The sequence below is a fragment of the Opisthocomus hoazin genome, chromosome 2 (assembly GCF_030867145.1).
Source record: "Opisthocomus hoazin isolate bOpiHoa1 chromosome 2, bOpiHoa1.hap1, whole genome shotgun sequence".
NCBI classification, from domain to species: Eukaryota; Metazoa; Chordata; class Aves; order Opisthocomiformes; family Opisthocomidae; genus Opisthocomus; species Opisthocomus hoazin.
The window spans coordinates 78,779,327-78,802,035 of NC_134415.1; the positions used below are offsets into that span (position 1 = coordinate 78,779,327).

The 22,709-nt window shown below is 38.4% G+C and overlaps 1 protein-coding gene across 4 annotated transcripts in view; it reads left to right on the forward strand.

Annotated features, from left to right (window-relative positions):
* The window catches only part of LOC104332680 (solute carrier family 22 member 16), a 52,341-nt gene that overhangs the window by 9,857 nt on the left and 19,775 nt on the right, over positions 1–22,709 (forward strand). The window contains exons 2-7 of one of the 4 annotated variants that reach the window (XM_075414217.1): positions 9,582–10,058; positions 13,320–13,437; positions 15,298–15,847; positions 17,767–17,894; positions 18,289–18,398; positions 18,910–19,009. In XM_075414217.1, coding sequence (XP_075270332.1) covers positions 9,582–10,058; positions 13,320–13,437; positions 15,298–15,847; positions 17,767–17,894; positions 18,289–18,398; positions 18,910–19,009 — 1,483 coding nt within the window. Of the gene's footprint in view, positions 1–9,581; positions 10,059–13,319; positions 13,438–13,566; positions 13,685–15,297; positions 15,848–17,766; positions 17,895–18,288; positions 18,399–18,909; positions 19,010–22,709 lie in introns of those variants that run through there. The other 3 variants (XM_075414214.1, XM_075414216.1, XM_075414215.1) reach the window with 3 other exon arrangements.

Consider the following 22,709-nt stretch of genomic DNA (forward strand, 5'->3'; position numbering starts at 1 on the left):
ATGAGAACTTTCAAAAACCTATAAGAATGAGAAATTTTACAGTCATTTTCCAAGCATGGAGGAATTAAGTTTCCAATACAGAAATTTAAAGCCATGGGTAATATGCTTAACAACCAGTGTGGCATGGTATGAAGAGAATTGATGTAGAATTCAGGCTGAAAATGAGCTGTCTTCATCCAGTTCTGCTTAGGTGTTACTACGAATAGGAAACCAAACAAAGAGAAGTGTGGCCAGCAGGGCGAGGGAGGTGATTCTGCCCCTTTACTACGCTCTCGTGAGACCCCACCTGGAGTACAGCATCCAGCTCTGGAGCCCCCAACATAGGAAGGACATGGATGTGTTTGAGCGGGTCCAGAGGAGGGCCACAAAGATGATCAGAGGGCTGGAGTAACTCTTCTACGAGCACAGGCTGAGGGAGTTGGGGCTGTTCAGCCTGGAGAAGAGAAGGCTCTGGGGTGACCTTAGAGCAGCCTTCCAGTACCTGAAGGGGGCCTACAGGAAGGATGGAGAGTGGCTTTTCACAAGGATGTGTTGTGATAGGACTAGGGGGAATGGTTGTAAACTAAAAGAGGGCAGATTTAGATTAGATATTAGGAAGAAATTCTTCACCATGAGGGTGGTGAGGCACTGGGAACAGGTTGCCCAGAGAAGCTGTGACTGCCGCATCCCTGGTGGTGTTCAAAGCCAGGTTGGATGGAGCTCTGAGCAACCTGGTCTAGTGGAAGATGTCCCTGCTCATGGCAGGGGGCTTGGAACCAGCTGATCTTTAAGGTCCCTTCCAACCCTTAACTTTCTATGATTCTATGTTTCTATAAAAAGCATAATTTAATTATGACAGCAGTAAGGCTTAATTATTTTGCAAAATAGTATTTGAAGAATAGATAGCTAGTTGCTTCAGAATTGACAGTTTTCACCACTGTGAAGTAGATGTTTAGTCCATGTATTTGTACCTTCAGCTATACCAGGTTTAGAGTTTTGCAATAGAAATGTGTAAATAGAATAACAGATAAGTAAGAACATAATTCATATGAAAAGCGGTGAGTTTTATTTAAGGATTATAGACAGAAAAAAAATAGATAAAATAAACTTCCTTAGTTTCAACAAAGTTAATGCAATGTGTCATCAAGGTAAACAGTAGAAAACATCTGATTTCCTAAATGAGAAAGGAAGCATGATATATAACATATAAATAAACATATAGCATGAAATAAACATATAAATTTACATGAAATACCACCTATGTCTATAATTAGATGGAATCTGAATATAAACATTTAAATTCTGTTAGACACTTTACAGATTATGATGTGAAATGATTTGCTTACATAAGCTGATAGAAAGGCTACAGCGTAAAAGAGAATTAAATACCGAATTTGGATTTGTCCCCCAAAAAAGAGGCTTACCAAAAGAAAACAATGTTATCAAAGATACTAAAATTGAGTTTTCCCTGAGAAGTAATGCTAGTAATATATCATGCAGGCAGAGTACATGCTGATTTTCTGAATGCTAGATGTTTATAAAAATGCTGCTCCTGGGATGGAAACTTCCAAGTATAGAGCCTGAAGTGTTACTACTGTTCAAGAGTAACCACTCTGCCTTGTTTAGCACTGATCCAAATAATTCCCAAAGAAACCTGAATAACTTAGAACCTGCATGGTCATGGTCTTTTTTAATTGAATTACCTGGTAGACACCCTTGACACATGTGAAGCAGAAAGGACAAGTGGGTAACTAGAATGAAATAGACTGGCTCCAGCTCTGCCATGGGAAGGTGCTGGGATTGCTGTTGTGATTGCCGTCCATTCCTGCTTGCCTGCCCTGTTCCCATTGTGATTGCTGCTCTGCTGGTAACTGCTGTAGCCCCACTTGGAGCCGTCACCTTAAGTTCCAGGACTGCTTTACTGGTACCTGTATGGGTGCAAACGTACCAGAATTACAAAAATTTGTTACATACTGATTTTGATAATCAAAAAGAAGGCCGATCAGCAGGTTAGAAATTAATGCACACCATTTAATGTTTGACCATTGTTTTCACTGATAGTTTTAAATTTCCACTTTTTTCTCCCTTTTACTGCTTTATTTCTGCTAGTTAGAAGGTAGATACTATAAATATGTGAAGGAGAAAAACTACAGTTTCTCCTAACAGCAAGCGAGATGTTTGATTGGCATTTGTTACACAGGTAGGTCTTGTAGATCTCTCTCTTCACTAGATAATCATCTGCAGGTGGACCCCTCCATGTCAGATTACACAGCATTTGTCTTCCTTTCATCTAAGGAGTGTAAAGTATGGTGAAAGAGCTGTGCTCACCTCTCATGTTGCAAAACTGTTCAAAGTCCCTCGTTGAGTTCTCCAGAGTCCGTTGTAGTTTACGCATGCCAAAAAGCTAGTGGATGTAGCCTCAGCAATTAAAAAGTTATTGCTCCCAGTAATGTGTCAACCAGAAGTTGCTTTCGCGGTAAAGTCACAAGCGGAACGTGTGTGTGTAGCTTGATTGATTGAGTGCAAAAATCCAGAGCCTTTGTGCCTAGTCCAGTTCTGCTGTCAGCTGACCCTGACAGCTGGTCTGGCGTGGCCAAGGTGCGAACACACCATCCTTTGGGCTGGCTCTCCCCTGGAGGCAGTAATCCTGGGCAGAGGGGCGGCGAAAAACATCGGGGCATCTTCAACAGCCGCTGCCCTTTCTGCTGTGTATGGCTGGCCGGAGTTGAAAGCTGTGTTACCAAACTGCTGCAACCCAGCAACATTTATCAATAAATGGATGGTTTTGTCACAAGTGATGACAGAAATGCAAAGTGCCTGATTTAGATAGTCAAAAATGAAGAATTGTTCCATTAATTGCAAAAAAAAAAAAAAAAAAAAAAGTATGGCCCTTAATTCTGTAGCACTAATTCTTGATTTTTACGCTGATGTGACTTTCTTCATCAAATGTGCAGTAGTGAGCAGCCGATGTAATTTTCTTCTTGGCTCTGGTGAACAAATGCTGGGCTTGTCTTAATCCAAGGGAAATGTGCATAAGTTTAATGGGATAGAAGTGTTACAATTCTTCAGATAATCAGTTTTAAATGATTCTAAGAACAATTTGGTAAGTGTCTGCTGTTTGGTGACTGCATGTTGATGCACACATTGACACCAGTGATGATATATAATTCCTGGGGCCTTCCTGATCCCTAGAGGCTTTCTTATTCCTGTTGCATCTGTGCTGTGGGTACACTTAAACTGGATATCCAGCACAGCATCTTTGACCTCTGAAAACAAATCTGAGAAATAACAATCTTTCTGATGTAGGCTGAGACCAAGTCTTAGCATAGTTTAAACCGCCCCTAGGAGGGAAGGAAGTTTACTCTTGACGCTGTAAGTCAAATAAGGCTGTGTTTGTTACATATTTAAGGCTGCTTCCAGATTTATATGTCTGCACCATAGCAAAAATACTGCTCCAGAGTCTCATTCAGCTCCTTTGCTCTCAAAAAATAAATGTGTAAACAGGGTTTTGATTTAGAGTGGAAAGAATGTTGAATGGCTTTTCTCACATTTAAAAAACCCAGGATGGAATACAGAGGTGAAAGTGGTTACTGAACACAAATTTTTTCAGAAATAGTAAATATCTGGAAATTTCTTTCCACTGAAGCCATCCTGTTGAGTGTACACTGCACAACAAAAACATACTGTGTTTTCTGAGTAAGGAGTTTGCTAACAAGGTGGTTGAAAAGACAAACAGTAAAAATAGTTCTTGTAAAACCCATGGAATAGTACAAATCTTTTGCTGATCACAGCCTTGTGACTCTATCCTATGCTGAAAAGATTTCTAAATTTTTATATTAACTTTTGAAGAGTATCTAGTAATTCCTCCGTGTTCTCTTTGATAGACAGACGAGGAAACAAATGTTATCAGAAACATATTTTATTTAACGTAAAATTAGTGTCTAACAACAAGTTTTGTCCCAGCTATACACTGTAGTAACTGACAATGGTTTAAGTACTCCAAGGCTGGGGATTTATTTGCTAACATATACGCAGCAATGTCCATTTCAGGTAATTTTGTATGCCAGATGTACCACCTTTCAAGTAGACTGGTGCAGATTGTTTGCATGGATGCAATATAAATTGGATCAAGCAACTGATCTGACTTGTTTGGTTTTTTAATCATCATCTGTTTAGACTTTTTTTTTCAGGTTAGTTCAGTAACCCAGATAAAATTCACAGCCGGTCCACGTAAAAAGTGCCATAGCAACTGAGGGTCGAGAGCACTGTGCCTCAGGGGATGGATGAACAGTGGGAAAGGAGAAGGGAGGAAATATCTTACAGTGACAGTACCACAGAGTATGTTGTGTCATGAGACTTCAGCCAGGGTGACAGTGGTCTGAGATCTAGTTCATTATCTTTATGGAAGAATATTTCTTCAATTCAGGTACTGACATTATGATATTACCAGTTGCTTTCCTTACTGGTGAGATCATAAAACTTGTACAGAGGACTTAGAAAGTGTATGTCTTTTTTACTCTAAGCTCTAAACTGAAAAAAAGAGGGACTGGAGAGAAATTTCACAGAAATATTTTAAGAAAGATTGGAACATTTTCATGTTCTGTCCTGCTCAGGCTTTTGTGAAGACAGTTTTATGCTCATTTGACTTCTGGCATTCATTAAGCGTCTCTACACTGGAGCAGTAGCCTACAAAGTCTTCTTGACTTCTATATTTGACACTCCTAGCAAGAGTGACAAGAAGTACTTGCCAAATAATTATCTCCCATGGCAAGTCACTGAAGAGATGGAAAAACACTGCAAGAGATTATCATACCTTTTAGGACAGTCATCATGTTCACAGCTTTTAAAAACTGCAACAAGTGTGCTTTTTAAAAAGAAAAAAAATCTGTAAAAGAGGTCTTGAAAACTACTGCTTGCAACAATATATGTTACATAATCTGATGTGTGTATGTGAAGATAACTGGCATATAAAATACCCTTGCCAAAAGCTGCCTTTTTTGAGATCAGTCCAGGAAAATAGATCACAGACTTTGCTGAAAGAAGCCTTGCTTTCTTTTGGTGAATTTCAATAGCATTTATTGCTACTGCATTGGGTTTTTCGAAACATTTTGATGCATGAGCAGCAGTATCTCTTTATTCAGGGAAATTTAAATTTTAAAGTGGAGTTTGGTGAGTTTACTAAAAAGATTATATTACATGTTTGTAACAGAGAGATTGAAGCTGAAAAATCATAGAATTTTTGTATATAGAATATAGAATCATAGAAGCCTAGTAATAAAAGAGTTTCTTATCAGTCCAGTGTTCTTAACATAAGAATTTGAGAAAGGAGTTAATAAATTACAGTTGTCAGCAAATGAGCATAGTGTTTAACCTGTGCCTCAGGGTCAGTGAAGCATCCGACCTGTGTACACTCTGCTGTGACTTCCCGGCCTGGCACAGCCTGCTGCGGGGGCTGCTCTAGGCACCCGGCCAGAGCGGCTGTTCTCCCCCAGCACCACGTCCTCACGCGAAGAGGAGAAGCTGCTCAGCCGTCACGGGACCGTCGGCCAAGAAGCAGCCCCAGGATTTTAAGACTGGGGAAGAGCATTGACATGGGCACAGTAAGAGGGCTCAGATAAACCTCGTGCACCCAGAGGTGCCAAGAGAGGGATCCCAGGCTAGCAATAGAGCAGGCAGCAGCTTTATGTTCCTCCTCACTCAGCACCATTTGCTGCCCCGACCTCTGGTCTAGCAAACCTGTGTCTACCATGAGGCTGGGCCTGTGTCTTTCTCTGTCCCTTTTCAATCTTCAGCTGTTCCAGTAAGCAAAGTTCAATACATCTGTTGTATTTTCTCATCCCATGTGTCATCCTCCCTACACCTACTTTTCATGCATTGTTACTGATGGGCTAATTAACTCCTTTTGGTGACTATGCAAGTTAATCAATTTCCTGACCTCTACACAAGAAAGCCCTTCCTACCCTCAGGAGATTCTCAGCAGCTCAGGAGGTTGGGCTTTTGAGTCTAGCATTGGTGGGGAAGCTGTTACAACACTACTGCAGTCAGCAATTAATTTTGCCTTCACAGCAAAAGAGGGCTAACAGGTTGAGGTTTTTTTTGTGTATGTTAGTTTCCTATAAATATATATGTATAGATACAGAGAGAGACTTAGCCAGCCCATTGTGGAATTTTACTGGAGAGAGCAGTAGGTAGTTTTCACAGGCAGGGGAGCAGCCCATTAGCATGGTGGCAGGACTGTGGGATTGCTTCAGCCACTGGTGCTGCCAAACACTTTTCTAGCTTCACATAAGGCCTTATTCTTCCCCGTTCCTGCTTCCCCTGACTGCTCCTTGACTTTTTTGTTGAGCAGTTAGAGGTTAAAAACTGCAGTGCAATCCATCCTGCAGGATTCTGCAATAACATGGCCGTTTTGCTGCAAAAACATGTTTTCCTGTTCTTAATTTAAAGTCATAAACGGCTTAAATCGTGTCTATTGATGTGTATCTGGCATTCCGTTTGAATTTTTCTGTTTGCATATCATAGTTGCTGCAAATTAGGTAAGAAAAATAACGATACTACAGAGTGAATTTCTTCGTTGGAACTAAATAAGGTTTTCAGAACATTGAAACTGGAAGAACGTTTTTACAGGAATCGGTTATATCTAGTTGTAAGTTAAACCCTTGAAAGATTGGTGAAATACAGTACAACACAGATATTTCTTCAAAATAAATCCTTTATTGCTTTTTATAGAAGTGGAAACTATTCTACAGGACACAAAGGAAAAATGAGGAAAGGGTAATGGACGGTAATTTATATAGTTTCAGAAAGTAACTAGAGGGGGATAACTGATAATTCTGTACAACACAGCAATAAAAGGGAGATTTATTCAAGGTTGCACAAGGATGTTTTATAAGCTGCTAATAGTCTTACACTGAAAAAGGGGACATTGAGATTAGATTTAATGAGAAGCTTTCGAACAGAAAGATTTGACAGTGGAGCAGTCTGTCAAAATGGTTATTGAAGTACAATCACAAGAAGCGTTCAGGAAGAGATAGATAAAACTCTCAAGGGAGCAGTTAGTGCAGAGATTAGCCAGACCTGATCAAAATCATAGACCTGGTCATGCTCTTGGGATTTGGGTTTTTCAAAAATAATGTAATGCGTTGGTTCATGCCATCTTCTCAGTCCATATCCTGATGAGTTTTTGTATTCTTTCAAGTCTCTCCAACAAGAAAGCGCATAAATTTATTTTTCCTGCTCACTGTTACTGGGTAGAAGAGAAATGATGAACTTGATATCCCTTGTATTGTGAGGGCTAATTAGGAAACTCATGATGAATGTATAGGAGTTTGAAATTATTTAACTCTTCCTCTGTCTGGCAAATACCAAAGGGGCTTTCTGACACTACAATTTCCTGATGCATAATGGCAGATATTGCAAATACTGAGGATCTTGGTTCCAGGGATGCCGCCTTTTATTAGCTAGTAGATGACGTAATGCCACAGCTTCTAGGGATTAAATCTGGTGATTTGCTAGAGGTATTCTCATCCTGATTTCAGTTGATCTGCATACCGCAGCAATAGGCCAAGTTGTTGAATTGGGTCTTACTCCGCTATTTTTAAAACGAGTTTGTGTCTTTTGATGGGAACTGTTAAAATGAAACTAGAGAAGAGGAACTAAAAAATGTTGCTGACTATATTTGTCTCCATTAATAGGGGGGAAAAAGGTTGCATTTCAGAATAATCTTTGCTTTTTGTGGTCCAAGATAGTCCAAAATCTTTTTAGAGCAGGTTTATCCTTGCCTTGATTTATGGCTAGCTGCTTAGTCCTCAAGCAGCCGTTGAGGGGGGATTGATAGGCTTAAGGGATGCTGTGGTTATGTTCAGTTTCTCTTGACCATCTCTCTTGCAAGGTTTATTGGGAAAGAGCAGCACAGCACTTGTGTAAGGACTGCCTTGTCAAGTCTGCAAGAGGGAAGTGGAGCCAGCTTTTGAGCTGCTGCGGTGGGTTTAGCACTCAGATTGCTATGGAGAACTCAATAGAGCTGTTGTCAAGAGAAGGGGATAAAACCACTGCATCTGAACAGCAACAATGACATTTAAAAGATAGGACAGGCAGCTGGGTTTACATTTACCGAGGAAAGAAATAAGAATCACAAGATAAAAGGCAGAGGAGAATGAGGATGGTGAATGAAGTTAGGTTATACAAGAGAAGTGTTTAATTGGAAAGATTAATCGGACATTAAGACAATGTATCCAGAAAATTCTATTTAAATACTTTGGTTATGGATAGTTTAGAAATTCATTAGAAATTGCAATGACAGATAATTAAAAAGTCCTAGGATAAGAACTGCTGCAACCTTTATTACAGGAATTCGAGGCTGGATTAGATATATTTCGGAGAGGAGTGATGTAGAGGTCGCATTTGTTACAGGGACTGGAATTTCTCTGACTTCTCCCACAAAACATTTCGAGGCAATTGTTTTTTAGGCATCATTTCTTGGAACTTCAGCAGAGATAGCCTCTGATCATTTGAAAAAAATTTGCTTTTTGTTTCATACTACCAAGGCCCAGCGCATACAGCAGTAAGGCTGTATAAACAGAAGCTTATTGAATGCTTCTTCAAATTAGTGAATTGGTTGGCCTTCAGGAAATAAAAAGTGGAGGAGAAACCAAAGCTATGTGGTTTTTTTCTGAACAGATGTTGTACTGATTAAGTGCATAATTTTAACATTTAATTGAGGAGAAGACTCCTTATGCTTAGATTATCAGAAACTGTCTAGAATTTGCAGTCAGTGATATTAGAGTTCATTGCAAGTCTTTCAAAATTCAGAATACATGTGCAATTTATATACTAAGGTTTACTTGCATCTCAAGCATGTTTTAGAAGCTGTTAAAATGCCAAAATTCAAGCTATGCATAAAACATTCTTTTGCCGTGTTTGCTTTATGATACAATCTTTAATGCATAACTGCATACCCCGTTTAAGCCAAAACCCAACCCAGTTTGCAGCTATGTTTTGGTGCAAAATGTTTCACACTGTTCAGATTTTATCTTCCTCTACATGTCTCCACATGTATTCTCTCTTTGCCTTTTGGAGGCAATAAAGAGAGATGGAAGACAGAAGGAATACACAAGTGTATATATATATACACAGTTAGGTGTAATGAAGGGCGTGATGTATTTGGTTTGTTTTATTTGATGTGCATATCTCTATCTCTCAGAACCTGAGGTTGCAACATTTTGTTTTTTCTAACCATTCCAGTTATCTAAGGCCTTATTTTGAGGGGATGTACTACACAAAATTTGAGGGTGACAGGTTGCTTCAAACTAAGTGTTTAAGTTCAGAATTGTTTGTTTCTAAATGATCTTCTCTATGTATGGCTAAATACACGACTAACAGCAGTATTTATTTCCTGACAATAGATTACTTCTGCTGTGGATCTTGAGAATTCTCACCTTTGGTCTCTTGCAGGGCTTAGCTAATATAGCAGCACTATGTAACAAAACACTAGACACTTTAATGATGTCTCCATTTACTGGTCCTAGCAAAATAATTATGTTGGGGTTTTTTTCATGCATAGAGAGCTTTTCTTCAGTAAACTTTTTTCATTCCCTTTACAGATTTCAAGCATGTGTTTATTTTGCATCTGTCTTTCAAGCTATGTCATGTGGCATCCATTACTTAGCATCTGTGTTCATGGCTGTTACTCCTAACTTTGTATGTGGGATCCCTGGAAATGTGAGTAGTGTACTTTTCTACAACTCCTCTGAATCAAGTATAGAGGACATCTGGACACTATGGACATCAACAGAAAATTATATTGTAGTCCAGCTGGCAAACGGAGAAGTTTGGGAACTTAACCAATGCAGCAGGTCCAAACGAGAAGTCAGTTTGGATCTGGCATATGAATACAAAGGCAACAAGTCCGTATTTTCCTGTTCTGATGGATTTCTCTACGATGATACAAAGTGGAAGAGCACTGTTGTTACGCAGTGGGATCTGGTCTGTGACCAAGAATGGCTCGCAAAATTAATCCAGCCTACATTCATGCTTGGAGTTTTGATTGGAGCGGTGATTTTTGGTGACATTGCTGACAGGTAAAGTGCCATCCTCTGGAAATTTTAGCAGCAGACTGCAGTAACTCCATGCATATCTACCTGTTTTATTGTTTTCATTCATTGTGTATTCATAATTATGTATTCACAATTCATGAGGTTTGGATATTATTCACAGAGGTGTTTAACTCAATTTCATTTTCTGATAGCAAGTACTAATTTTAAAATGTATTCACAAATCATTTGCTTTTAGAATTGTTTTGTTACTTTATATCATCCATTGTTCTAGGCCTTGATTCCTCAAATTGCCCTGTGCATCTGGTATTTGGCCTTAGTTTGTTGGTTTTTTTTTTTTTTGGTTTTTTTTTGAACAGGAATAGCAATTGTTAGTAGTAATAGCAACAGTAAAACCTGGGAGAAGGTTTTCACCTCATTTTCCATGAGGAGAGATTCCTCATGGAAACATATATTTTTATTTGTGCATAAGATGAACAGCTGAAGGGCTATTGGAAGGTTAAAATCATGTATTTTAAAGTCACAGATTTCCTAACCTCTGTCATGAGTACAGCTCTGTGGGGCTAATGCAAAGGCTTTCAGGGTTTGATCAGGCCCCACATTCATAAAATAAAACACCCGTACACTATTTTTCTTTGCTATACAATTGTAGTTTTTCCCTGAATGCTTAGCTTAGACTTCAGTCTCTTGAACGTTAGTCCAGATAGGATGAAAAGTCATAGAATCATAGGTTGGAAAAGACCTCTAAGATCATCAAGTCCAACCATCCACCCAACACCACCATGCCTACTAAACCGTATCCCAAAGTGCCACATCTACATGTTTTTTGAACACCTCCAGGGATGGGGACTCCACCGCCTCCCTGGACAACCTGTTCCAATGCCTGACCACTCTTTCAGTGAAGAATTTTTTCCTAATATCCCACCTAAACCTCCCCTGACACAACTTGAGGCCATTGCCTCTAGTCCTATCGCTAGTTACCTGGGAGAAGAGACCAACACCTGCCTCACTACAACCTCCTTTCAGGTAGTTGTAGAGAGCAATAACGTCCTGTCAGTGAGTTGTGGTGTGGTTTCACTTGTTTACCAGTGCGTACAACGTTCTGTTTGAGCACAAGAAGAGTCAGCCTGTGGAGGGACTCGACCTGAGCAGTCCCTGGCTGACGGTGCCAAGGCTGTCCTTCAGCCCTCCCCTCTGACACTTCCTTCCTGGATTTTTTCTCAGATTATGCACTGAGATCCAGTGTCAGAGCTGGACTTGGAAATGACAGCGAGATCCAGGATGCATGTCTGCTTCTCTTGGTTTTCTCTCTCAACACAAACATATGTATTCCTACCTCAGAAGAACAGCCAGCCATGCCCCTCTACCCATATGAGAGTCAAATGCCTAAGCTATGTTGTACTTGATTTTGTCTCAGGCAGTTTATGTACCTGCATTTTGCTTTGAAGGCTAGGTTCGTGTTTTTATCTCTTTCTATAAAGGAGTTTGTTGACTAACAGTTCTGTTAGGTGGAGGATGAAATTTTGCCTGACAGCTAACAGCATAAGCAGAAAAAGGAGACCACATGTGTTGTTTTCTCATTTTCCTTCATTAGCACAATGCTATGGTGTTACAGTTACAACATGGGAATGCAAAAGTAAAGATGATTTTTTTTTTTTTAATTCGGCTTTTAGAACACATGGAATCAATCCTCCCTCCTGATCCAAGGCTTTGTATAACTGTATTTAATACAAAACCAGAATGTAATGCCAACATTTGTTCTGCATTCCTTTAAATCATTCATAGCTTTATTAATTAATACTCAGACATGATTTATAAGGTTATGGCCATATTGTTCTCATTTCCATTAATTCAAACCATGGACAGCCAGTTAAGATAATACACACATTCTGAGTTGCAGATTGACACCCGGAGATTTTACAGCTGAAAGTTATTATTTTCTGACACATCCTGGCTGGTGGGAAATAAGTTTATGGGTTCCTCCTATTCCTAATTAACAGATTTCCCAACAGAAGAGCTCTGACAGCTGGGACTCACTGGGATCTCTTCTGGCAGGGATCAAAGACCAAATGTGCATGACTCCGGGTCAGGGCTGGAGAAAAACAGGAGGGCACTGGAAAGAGCTATGCCGAGTGGCTATTTGAACTACACCTCCTATTTACAACATCACTTTCCAGGGTTGCTTCCATGTAGTACCAAACACGGAGAAAAAGCAACAAACGAGCTCGCACCCCTGAAAGTCCTCAAATTCTATGTCTAAATGTAATATCCACATCTGTGAACAGCTGCACACAGTGGAGTAGATAATAAAAGTCCAAGAGAATATTATCAGGAAAGAAAAACTATTCTGTGAGTTTTGTGTTACAGAACATTTGTAGACAGAATACAATGAATCCTTAATAGAGTGTTGTATATCTACTGCAGATTTCCAGGATTTCTCCTCAGATGAGCTTCTTATTGATAGCTAACTTGTTTAGGGACAACTGACTCTACTTGGTATATTTTTCTCCCTGTGATAATGGAAGAAGATAAACAAATAGAAGTTCTTTTTTACTAAATGTCCTTCTTTGATACTGGAAATTACTGTGTTGTTGATGGGTATCTATAGTATTTGACACGGGTTTTTTTTTGCTGTTAGCATACTAGCGTATTGGATTTCTGTGTTTGTACATGCATGCATGTGTGCTGTGATGCAATCAGAAAATTTAGAGGAACTATGTAATTGTCATTTATTAGAGAATTCAACTTTAGAAAACAGGACAAAGATATGTTACAGAAGCCTTTCATTACTATCCAAAATGGTTGTTTCTTTGGCAAGAGATAGCATGTATTATCACAGCTAACTTTTGTTAGACATTATTAACTAATATACTTACTAATGTACTACTATATTACTTAAAGTATCGGAAAAAGCAAGTCTTACCTACTGTCCTTGAAAATAAGACAGAGTAAAACTGCAGATTAGTTATGTAGAAATTAAACTTGAAGCTGAAGGTGGGCATATATATTACCCACTTCTGCACATTGCTTCCAGCCAAGAATAGTGGAATGGAAGTTCCTTCCATAGCAACTTCCTTTTTCTTACGTTTAGTTGGAATTGCTGAAAAATTAATTGTTTTCTTTCTCACATGGTGAGAAAAGTACAGGAATCTAATCTGGAGTTTCTGTGGTGAGAGCATTAAGTACAGTATTTTCAGACTCACTTCCAGATAAACTCTCTGGAGTTGCAGGTGTATTTAGTAGAATGTTTGTGATTATTTGTAATTTTATTACTTCTGTGATTTGCAGACTGGGAAGACAGCGTGTTATATGGTTCACAAGTGCTGGTCAGTTTGTATTTGGCATCGCAGTGGCCTTCACATTTGACTACTACAGTTTCATGATTGTGCGCTTTCTCCTTGCTATGGTAAGACAGGAAGGTCAGCTCTTTTTATGTCTCATTTCCTACCCCTTCTCAGGAAAACCTCCCTTTTGTTGTTCTTATTTCCTCCCCTACTTCACTATTCTAAAGCCCCCTCTGTTGCACTTATTTCAGCAGAGCAGGGAGAGTCTGAATGTTCTTGGACCACAGCACTTTTCCTCTTTGAATTAATAGAAAGCGTCTATATGAAGCAGTGTTTGGTACTTCCTCCATCCCAACCTCTGCTGGACTGGTAATTAAATACCAAGTGTGAGCAGCAAACTCTGGATTCTGCGTCGCAGCTGCCATTGCATTTCTCATTGTCAGAAATAGAGTATAAAATGGAGTGTAATTTTCTTAAAATAGCAAATCTGTAAGAAGTATGATTTTTATCTCTACCATTTTGAGTGATGGAGTGGAGATGCACATTTTGCTTCCATGCATCTCTTTGGTCTTTTAGACTACATCTGAAATACTAAATACATAGGTAGACGTGTTTAATACCTAGATGTTTATACTGTACTTAAGGGTATTCCAGTATATGTGTTTATGCGTATCTATACACATACTTTTATGTATATGTATGATATATATCCAATATCTAATATATACTCAAAATTTTTATATGTAGTAACCAATTTTAAATTACTATTTTACATCCAAAAGACTAATATTTGTAGTCTTTCACTACATAATGCATAAAGAAATTAGAAAGCTATCACAAGAAAAATTATGTAAGTTATTTAAAGTAGGTTAGAAATTTGAAAATAATCACATAATTTATTGTATTCCTGCAGGCAATTCATTAGTCAAGACAGGACCTTGAACCTGGAGATCCCTTTGCCTGATTAGAGCTCAGAAGGTTTTCCTACTAGGAAAAACTGCATGGGCACTTTGGCCTGAACAGTAAGGTCAACAGGAGTCCCTCTACTGACTCCCTTGGCTGTTGATGCTAGGGGCTGTGGCAGTTTAGAAAAGCACAAAGCTCTGGCCAGACCAATGCTGTAGTTTTTAACTGCCCACTGGGATTGATTCGCCAGGTGGAGGTCTGAAGCTCTGGCTATCAGGTTCAGTGGGCTCAAAATCAGAGATTATTAACTGGAATATTTTTAACCAGAAAATTGATTAATCAAAACAATATACTGGAATATTTTCTTGTCTAGATATTCTAGCTGTGTTTTGAAATGTTTTTAGAGACCAGGAGTTTTACTGTTGCTAGAGAAATTGAAATATATGTGTATATTCAATAATACTTATATTCAGTGAAGAAATACTACAATGCAGAACATGCCAGTAATTGCATTTGCTAGATAATGTATGAGAACCTGTAACCGTATATATGAGATTCTCTTCCAACATAGTAAAAATTTGATTTAACGATATCATTTACAAGGGTGTGGAAGGTAATTCTCAGTAAATTTGCAGTTCCCTGACATACAGATTATTAATAATCTATTTAAAAGCCAAGGTCAAGATTTTCAGAAGTGGCAGTTACTTCAGGGGACCTCATTTTCCTGAGTGTCCAGTTTGCGATGTCATTAAGGGACCTGATTTTTGGAGGTGAAGGGCTTAGTGACATCAGGTGTCTCTTCCTGGCTCTGCCCCACTACAGAGAATGATCCAAATTCACTCCACATTTTTAAATACCATGTCCGGGCAGCCTGAAGGTTTGAGTAAACTTTTTCTCCAGCCCATTTGTTTTCAGGTTTGCCATTTTTCTGTCAGTGTGGGACATGCCAGTGCAGTGGCAATTAAGTGTTCACAAATGTGGAACACTTTTAGCTGTTTGGTTTTACCGCTGTTGCACAAGCAGAGTAGCTACAAACCTCACTCTTTCTTTTCTTTTCTCTCTCCCACCCCCCCCAGGTTTCAAGTGGCTATTTGGTTGTCGCTTTTGTTTATGTGACTGAATTTGTTGGCATTAAAGCACGAACCTGGGCTTCTATGCATGTCCATGCTTTTTTTGCTATGGGAATTATGATTGTGGCACTCGTGGGATTTTTGGTTCGGACCTGGTGGGTCTATCAGATATTTCTCACCATAGCAACTCTTCCCTTTGTCTTGTGCTGCTGGATGCTCCCAGAAACACCTTTTTGGCTCCTGTCAGAGGAAAGATACGAAGATGCGCAAAAAGTAATTAATATAATGGCAAGATGGAATAAAGTAAGCACTCCCTGCGAAGTTTCTGAACTGTGCTCAGTCCAACAAGATGATCTAGTCAGTGGCAGAATGGGTGACAATGACACGCCCTCAGCAAAGAAGCACAACATCTTAGACCTGTTTTGTAACTGGCACATTGCAAGAAGGACCATCACAGTCTGGCTGATCTGGTTCACTGGGAGCTTGGGCTACTATGTCTTCTCTCTCAGTTCTGTCAGTCTAGGAGGCAATGAATATTTAAATCTCTTTCTCATAGGTAAATATTTTAGTACCTTATACTGTTTATGACACCACTAGAGTGTAACATTTAGAAATGTCTATAGATTTGACAGCCAATTTTTTAACTTCATTCAATTGTGAACCATGTTCAAAAAGTTTCTTGCTAACTCTTCATAAAGTTGACTAACACAGGAGAAGTATCATTCGCTCCAAATCTCACTGTTTCTTAAAAAAAAAAGAGTTTAAAATTTGTTGGTGTACAAAATTCTTCTCCGTCTGTCTTTGTGATTGTAAAACCATATTCTGCTTGTCTCCTCTTTGCCCTGCAAGCATATAGCAGTTCCACAGAAACACCAAGGGAAGCAGACCAGCAACACAAAATTCACACAGCTCTGTTAAAGGCACAAACTAGGAAAACAAGAGAAAAAAATGATTCCTTTCAATTACAGTTGTGATATATTGAGCCTGCCTGTGTAGAAAACAGATTCATAATTCCTAGAAGCCAGAGTAATTTTAGTTTTCTCAAAAGTATATTTTTAATTTACATGTAATATTCTTTTAATTTTGTCGGTCAGACTGTAATCTTCCTCTGGTATGTAAGTTGTCTACAGAGGCAGCTCAGTGTATTCAAGGCCTGATCCAAAGTTTATTAAGATCAGTGGAAATATTCCATTGATTTCAGAAGACTCTAGATCAGGCGTGCAGCTCTGAGCCAGCAAAGAATTAAATCATGCTCTTTGCTTTATGCAACTGAATGCTCTCAGTAAAGTGAATGTGACTGTTCGTGTACATAAGCACACAAAAGGACCGGGGCTCTCATGAAACTAGTTTGTATTGTCACATATAACAGCGTATTGGTAGACTGACATGTTGAAGTGTGGATGCTAGTACTGCCCAGGTAACTAAACTGTTATGGTGCCGTACAGTGTGTAAATCACCACTTCCACCTGTTCAGAAAGTATTTTAGCAGACTAACAAACACTGAAAAAGCAATCTGCTTTTACCAACACAAGCCCAAAAGATTGTTTCCTGATATTATAGATATGTATATTATATTATTAATATGTTAATATATATTATTACATGCTTAGTAAATGAATGCAGCATATTTGTTCAAGGTTGTATCTTATGTTCTTCCTTGATTTTACATTGGACATAGCAGCATTATTCATGAGCAAGTTGGTTTAAAACATGTCCGAACTCACTTAGGCTCAATATAATTTGTCTAGGGGCAAATCATGTTTACACAGGATCTGTGAACAGTCCTAGCCAAACACCAGCTCCTTTAGAGCTGCAGAAGCTTTTCTCTGGAAAGAGACGTTAGGAAGAGACGACCTGAGTAAGAGTGAGATGCTGTAAGCAGTTGCCCTCTTTTCAATGGAGAAGAGAGAAAGCTGGAATGGCACTCTCTTTGTGGAGTGACTGAGAAAACTGGACCTGGGGAGACCACCTTGCTTGGTGTTTAGGTTGGGGTGATCTGGGGCTGAAGCGCCTGTGGCTTCTGTTCTGTGTCCAGGTGGCAGCCAGCAAATCCTGTGTGTCAGTGTGACACCAGCAATATTCCTCATGGGCATGTTGAAGCTGTTGATGTGAAAAGACCTGAAGCAAAAGAGCAGCAAATGGAGAGCTTTCAGTCACAAGGGCCAGTGTCATAAAAGCAGAACCACGGCCTTGCTGTTTTCTGGAATTTTTTACCCCAAAGAGAACTGGAGCTCATCTGTGCTGTGAAACCTGTTTCCCTTGTCCTTCTCCGTCCCCCACTACCGCATTTTAGGCCATGCTTTATGCCTTCTGTTACCATTTCTGTTACCAAATGAACTAATCCATGATGATCTGGTTATCTCTAGATTTCACTTATTTATTACCCCCTAGATTAAATGAATCCCCATAAAGAGGAAGTTAGAGTTATAACATGAATATGTGTAATCATGACTTGAAATGATTTCATACTGACAGGTGCTGTGGAGTTGCCTTGCTATATCATTGCTTGCATTGGGATGGACAAACTGGGAAGGAGAAACACACTCATTCCGTTCCTTATTTTAAGTGCACTGATCTGTGTTTTAATTATGTTCATACCTCAGGTTAGTCATGTACCATTGAAAGTGTTCCTATAGTAGAAATTGATTTTAAAGGCTCTTAAGTCTGTGGATGTAGCTGCTTTTTCTAAATCATACAGTTGATTAAAGGCTGTTTTTAAAATGCAGCTGCCACTCTAAGACAGATTTCTGTATTTTCAGTACAGTTTTCACAGTTGCATTGCTGGAGTCACACGTAAAATGTTCCCAGGGGTTCAGTGAACCAGGACTGGTAAAAAGTTACATGGACACTTGTTACTTATTGAGACCGATTTTAAGAAAGCAAGCAATAAGTATTACATCTTGTTTAAAGAAAGGTCACAGCTTTTGAACGATTAAAATTAAGTTTGGAACAGTGTTATTTTCTGGTGACTTATTTATTTGTGCTCTCTTTCAATAGGATTTCAATATATTAATTATCTTAGCAAATATGGCTGGAAAATTTTCAATAGGTGTGGCATTTGGCCTTATATATCTCTACACAGCAGAACTGTACCCAACAATTGTAAGGTAAGAACTTTCACCAGTCATGTATTTTTCATTATTTTGCTGTTATTTCCTTGTCTTTGTTATGCTCCTGGGCCAGATCCAGCAGCTCTTGACATTAGTGGTGGTGGTCCGAAAGACTTGGGATGGGGGTGAGTTCCTCTGCTGCTTCAGAGTTGTCTACTATTTGGCTGTATAATAAATTTTTCTTTTAATTTTCATTTCCTTATGCATTCTTTGGTTTCATTGAGGAACTAGAAGAATACTCAATACTTTCTTAAAAGTTATTTATGCCTTTCTTAAAAGTCCTGGTTGTTCATCCTGTGGTCTCTGCTGAATGATTGCTGTATTTTTAATCCTAATTATAAAAGCAGCTAAATTTCATTACAATCTAAATTCATGCTGGTATAGCAATAGCTTGCTAGTACCATTGCATAAAGACACATCATCCTACTGATGTTTTGAGTGTCTGTACATTTCTAATTGTTTGCTTTTTCTGCCAGAATTCTTATCAAAGTCTTTGTTTTATGTGTAGGTCACTTGCGGTTGGAAGTGGAAGCATGATGTGCCGTGTAGGAAGTGTGGTTGCTCCTTTCTGTGTATACCTGAGAAGTGTTTGGATTTTCATGCCACTTGTAAGTATTTATTTTAAAGGTTTTGAAAAGGCATATGTGTCACTTATTTTCTCAGGAAACAAAAGCCAAACTTTTTGTTTGAAAAGGAAATTGAATGAACCTTTCTTGTTCTAAATTTTAAGCCTCAAAGTAACTTCGTATTGTTACAAATATGCAGCTAAAGCAAAAGGGAGACTTTGAGTCACTGAAATATTCTGAAAAGTTTTTATGATGGAAGTTATAAACATACTTATGTACTAAATCATAGTACAAAATTGACAAAAATATTTTCCATTAAAATATACTTTATCTACGATGTAACATTTAGGAAGTGTCTAAATCCATACTTCTTTACTCTGCAGGCCTAGCAGTTTTTGACCATGCTCATGATTTCTTCTTACCTTTTTTCAATGGCATAGTTCTTCTATTTTTGGAATTCACCACCCGTGGCTGTTTTTTCGTAATATTATTCCTCAATCTTTTCGATGGCTTCCCTGGAACATTGCCTCTTTGGAACAGCCTGCTTGGTCTTCACAGCTGTCCCAAAGCTCCTTTTTTCCATTTTTCATTTACAAGAATTGAACAAAACAATTCATGAGATGATAGAAAAAGAGAAGCAAATGGTGTATCGATGAGGTTCATGGTGACTTTGACAAGCAACAGAACCTTGGATTCATTAATCACATCCTATTTGTAGGTGACTCCAGGTCATGCTACCATTAGGTTTTGTCTTCTACATCCAGTTGCCCCAAGAAAATAGAGGTAGGACTATTGCTTCATGAACTTTGGGCATTTTGTCTGTACTATGTAGCTTCAAATCCATTTTGGACAAAATGTTTTATGTATTTCCTGCTCACAAATGAATCACATTTCTTCATTATGTTTATGTTGAGGCATTTGCTGCTTAGAAATCCTGCAACTATTAAATCCGTTTTTTCACTCCTGAAGGATAAATTATGCCCATATATATAAAACCAGAAGGAATTACAAAGTTTATATTAAAGCTTTAAGTACAGAAGAGTTTATTAATAATTTAAAAATAGTTTGAGTTCTTTCAAAACCCCTTAGAATTCACTGTGACTAGCACACCAGTGTTATATATAGATTACACATGTGAGAAGGTGAAAATATAACGGGATGTGTCTTTCACCTAGATTCTTACTCTAATTTTGTCTACCACATTGGAATTTCCTGAAAAAGTGGCGTTGTGTTCTTTTGATTTTGCAAGTGTATAATCTTCAATTATAGATGCTAGAGATTGGTTTCAGAGAATTCTTGGGAACTTGTTTCATTATTTAAATTAATTACTTGCAGTTGTTTCAGATGAAAGTTAAGAGGATGAAACAAACCACAAGTGAATTTATTCCCTCTAGCTCCTAAAAAATGTTTTCTTTCTTAATAATAGCCCCATACAAACCAAGATACCATCCCAGAAAAGATGAAGAAACAGTTGCACAACAGAGTGGTCATGGGAGAACGTTCTTTTTCTCTTGTCAGTGTTTTGCCTTTACTGGCTGAGATAAGCTTTATCTGTGCAGAAGGGCTGCAGTTAAACCACAGATGGGGAATGCTCAAACATGCTGGAGAGCAGTGCAAATGGCAGTGTAAACAGAGGAATTATTTCAGCTATGAACAACTCTCAGTGTACAAAAAGTGACCAGAGCATTGTAGAGTCGTGTAGCAGTTCAAAGTGAATATGTTTTCATTATTAGCTCCTATTATAAAACATTCGTCAGTTTGTTACATAGGCTTGTCTTGAGTTGGAGCATAGCATGCCAAGTCTCAGGTAACGTAAGTGCTTTGGAATGGAAATGGAATGAAATGGATTACATTTGTAAGTAAACTGATATACATCATGTTGATCTATTGTATACACCACACATTGTCAAACAGTTACTACGGCTATTTGTTTGACAGTCTGCCTCCTGTACAGTTATACCACCTGCGAGTAACGCAAGCATCTCATTTGAATGCCTGTAAATCTTGACTAACTTGCCAAGTATGTTTTACATGTGACAGCTTTCTAGAAAACTTACTGTAAAGCAACTGCTCCATGTATAACCTATTTCTGTTCCTCAGCTGTTAAGAATGATATTACAGTAGCCCATTCACAGACTTGATTTTTCTCTCAGATAAACCATACATTCTAAATTAAAGAAACCTCCACTGAGGTCAGTAAAGTAAAATGACTGCAAATCCTGTGTCTAATACTAGTGGATTTTCAGGAGAAGATTTGACCTTTTGTTGTTGAAGTAGGAATTTTGCAAAAAAGAACCCATTTTAGATTGATTCAGAGCCATCAGATGTGGATATAAAAATAAACAGCAGACTAGAATAATCATTTTTATCAGAAATAAAAGTATTATTTTGTAAGGATATTTAATTCAAATTGTCTTTTGTTCTAGGCTAAGTATATTAAGTCCCAGTCTTAGACTACTGTGGAATTAAAATTGTTCCACCAGGTAGGGAGGAAGACATATGAAAATGGTGGTAAATCTGTTTTTGAAGTTATTTATGGTAGTGGTTAGATGCTGCTGGCTGTACTGAAGAGCTGGGAATACTTTGAGAGTTTGACTAAGCAGGAAGTCAGATTTCAAATTAAGACCCTGAAAAAGCAATGAATTTAAGCAGGTACTCCTGTCAAATTACCTTCAATGGAGCTTAAACATACTTAAATATTTTGTGCAATAGTACCCTTTAATCCATAAACATTTAACTCATTGACTATGTGAGAAGAACATATTCTGATGCTGAATTACGTATGTAAAATAGTACATACCTACAAAATGTGTTATAACATTTGTTATAAGCAAGCAAAGGGCTAAATTATGTCAGATGTCTCATGAAGAAGTACGCCAAGGTAAGACTGCAAATGACTTGCTTTGACTAAATGTGAGTAACTTCATTGATAAGTGTCATTACTGCCCCTGAAAGGGTAGATGACATTGGGGAAGTCCTTTTATTAATATACTGTGACTTAATTGTTTCATATTCTGTCTTTCATAGGAGATATTGGAAAATGCTTTGCAGGGTCAGGGAGAAGGGAAACATACTGAATTAGTCAGCATGCAGCAACTTTCACGTTGAAAAAAAGACAACTAACGTGATGGAATATTGTTGAGAGATCTGAGATGAAAAGGCAGGAAAGATGGTGGTGTGTACGCTTACAGAATAGTGAGAATTCGCAGACGAACAAGAAGTAGGTTCATGAGGAAGGAAAACATGAGTAGAATGCAAAGTGTCTAAAGGACTAACCGAAACAGAGAAGACACACATGCTCAGAGCTCACATGGTTGCTTTAACCTTGTCCTGTTAGGCATCAGTAGTGACCCTGTTCTCATAAACTCCAAATGTATGGGTGTCTGGAAGCTTCATTATCCTTTACAGCCCTCAATATCCTAAAATATAAACTTATGACAGCCTAAAGGATGTGCATAAGAGAGGTTACTATGGAATAGCTGCCATGTGTCAATTCATCCTGTCTTGCCATGGCAGAAAATCATGTTTTAATAGCGGAGAAGAGTTTTGACAGTCAAAGGTGAGACTTAAATATTTTGGAATACATTTTTAAATATCACTCCTGGGACATATATGTGTCTATAAGGATTTTCCTCAGTTTGTCACTCAGCGCCATTTCCTCTGGTCCTGTTGCTGCTAGGATTTTTCTTAATTTTTCATGGTAAAAGCATGACTATTTTATTTTCACTGTAGTTTGTAGTAT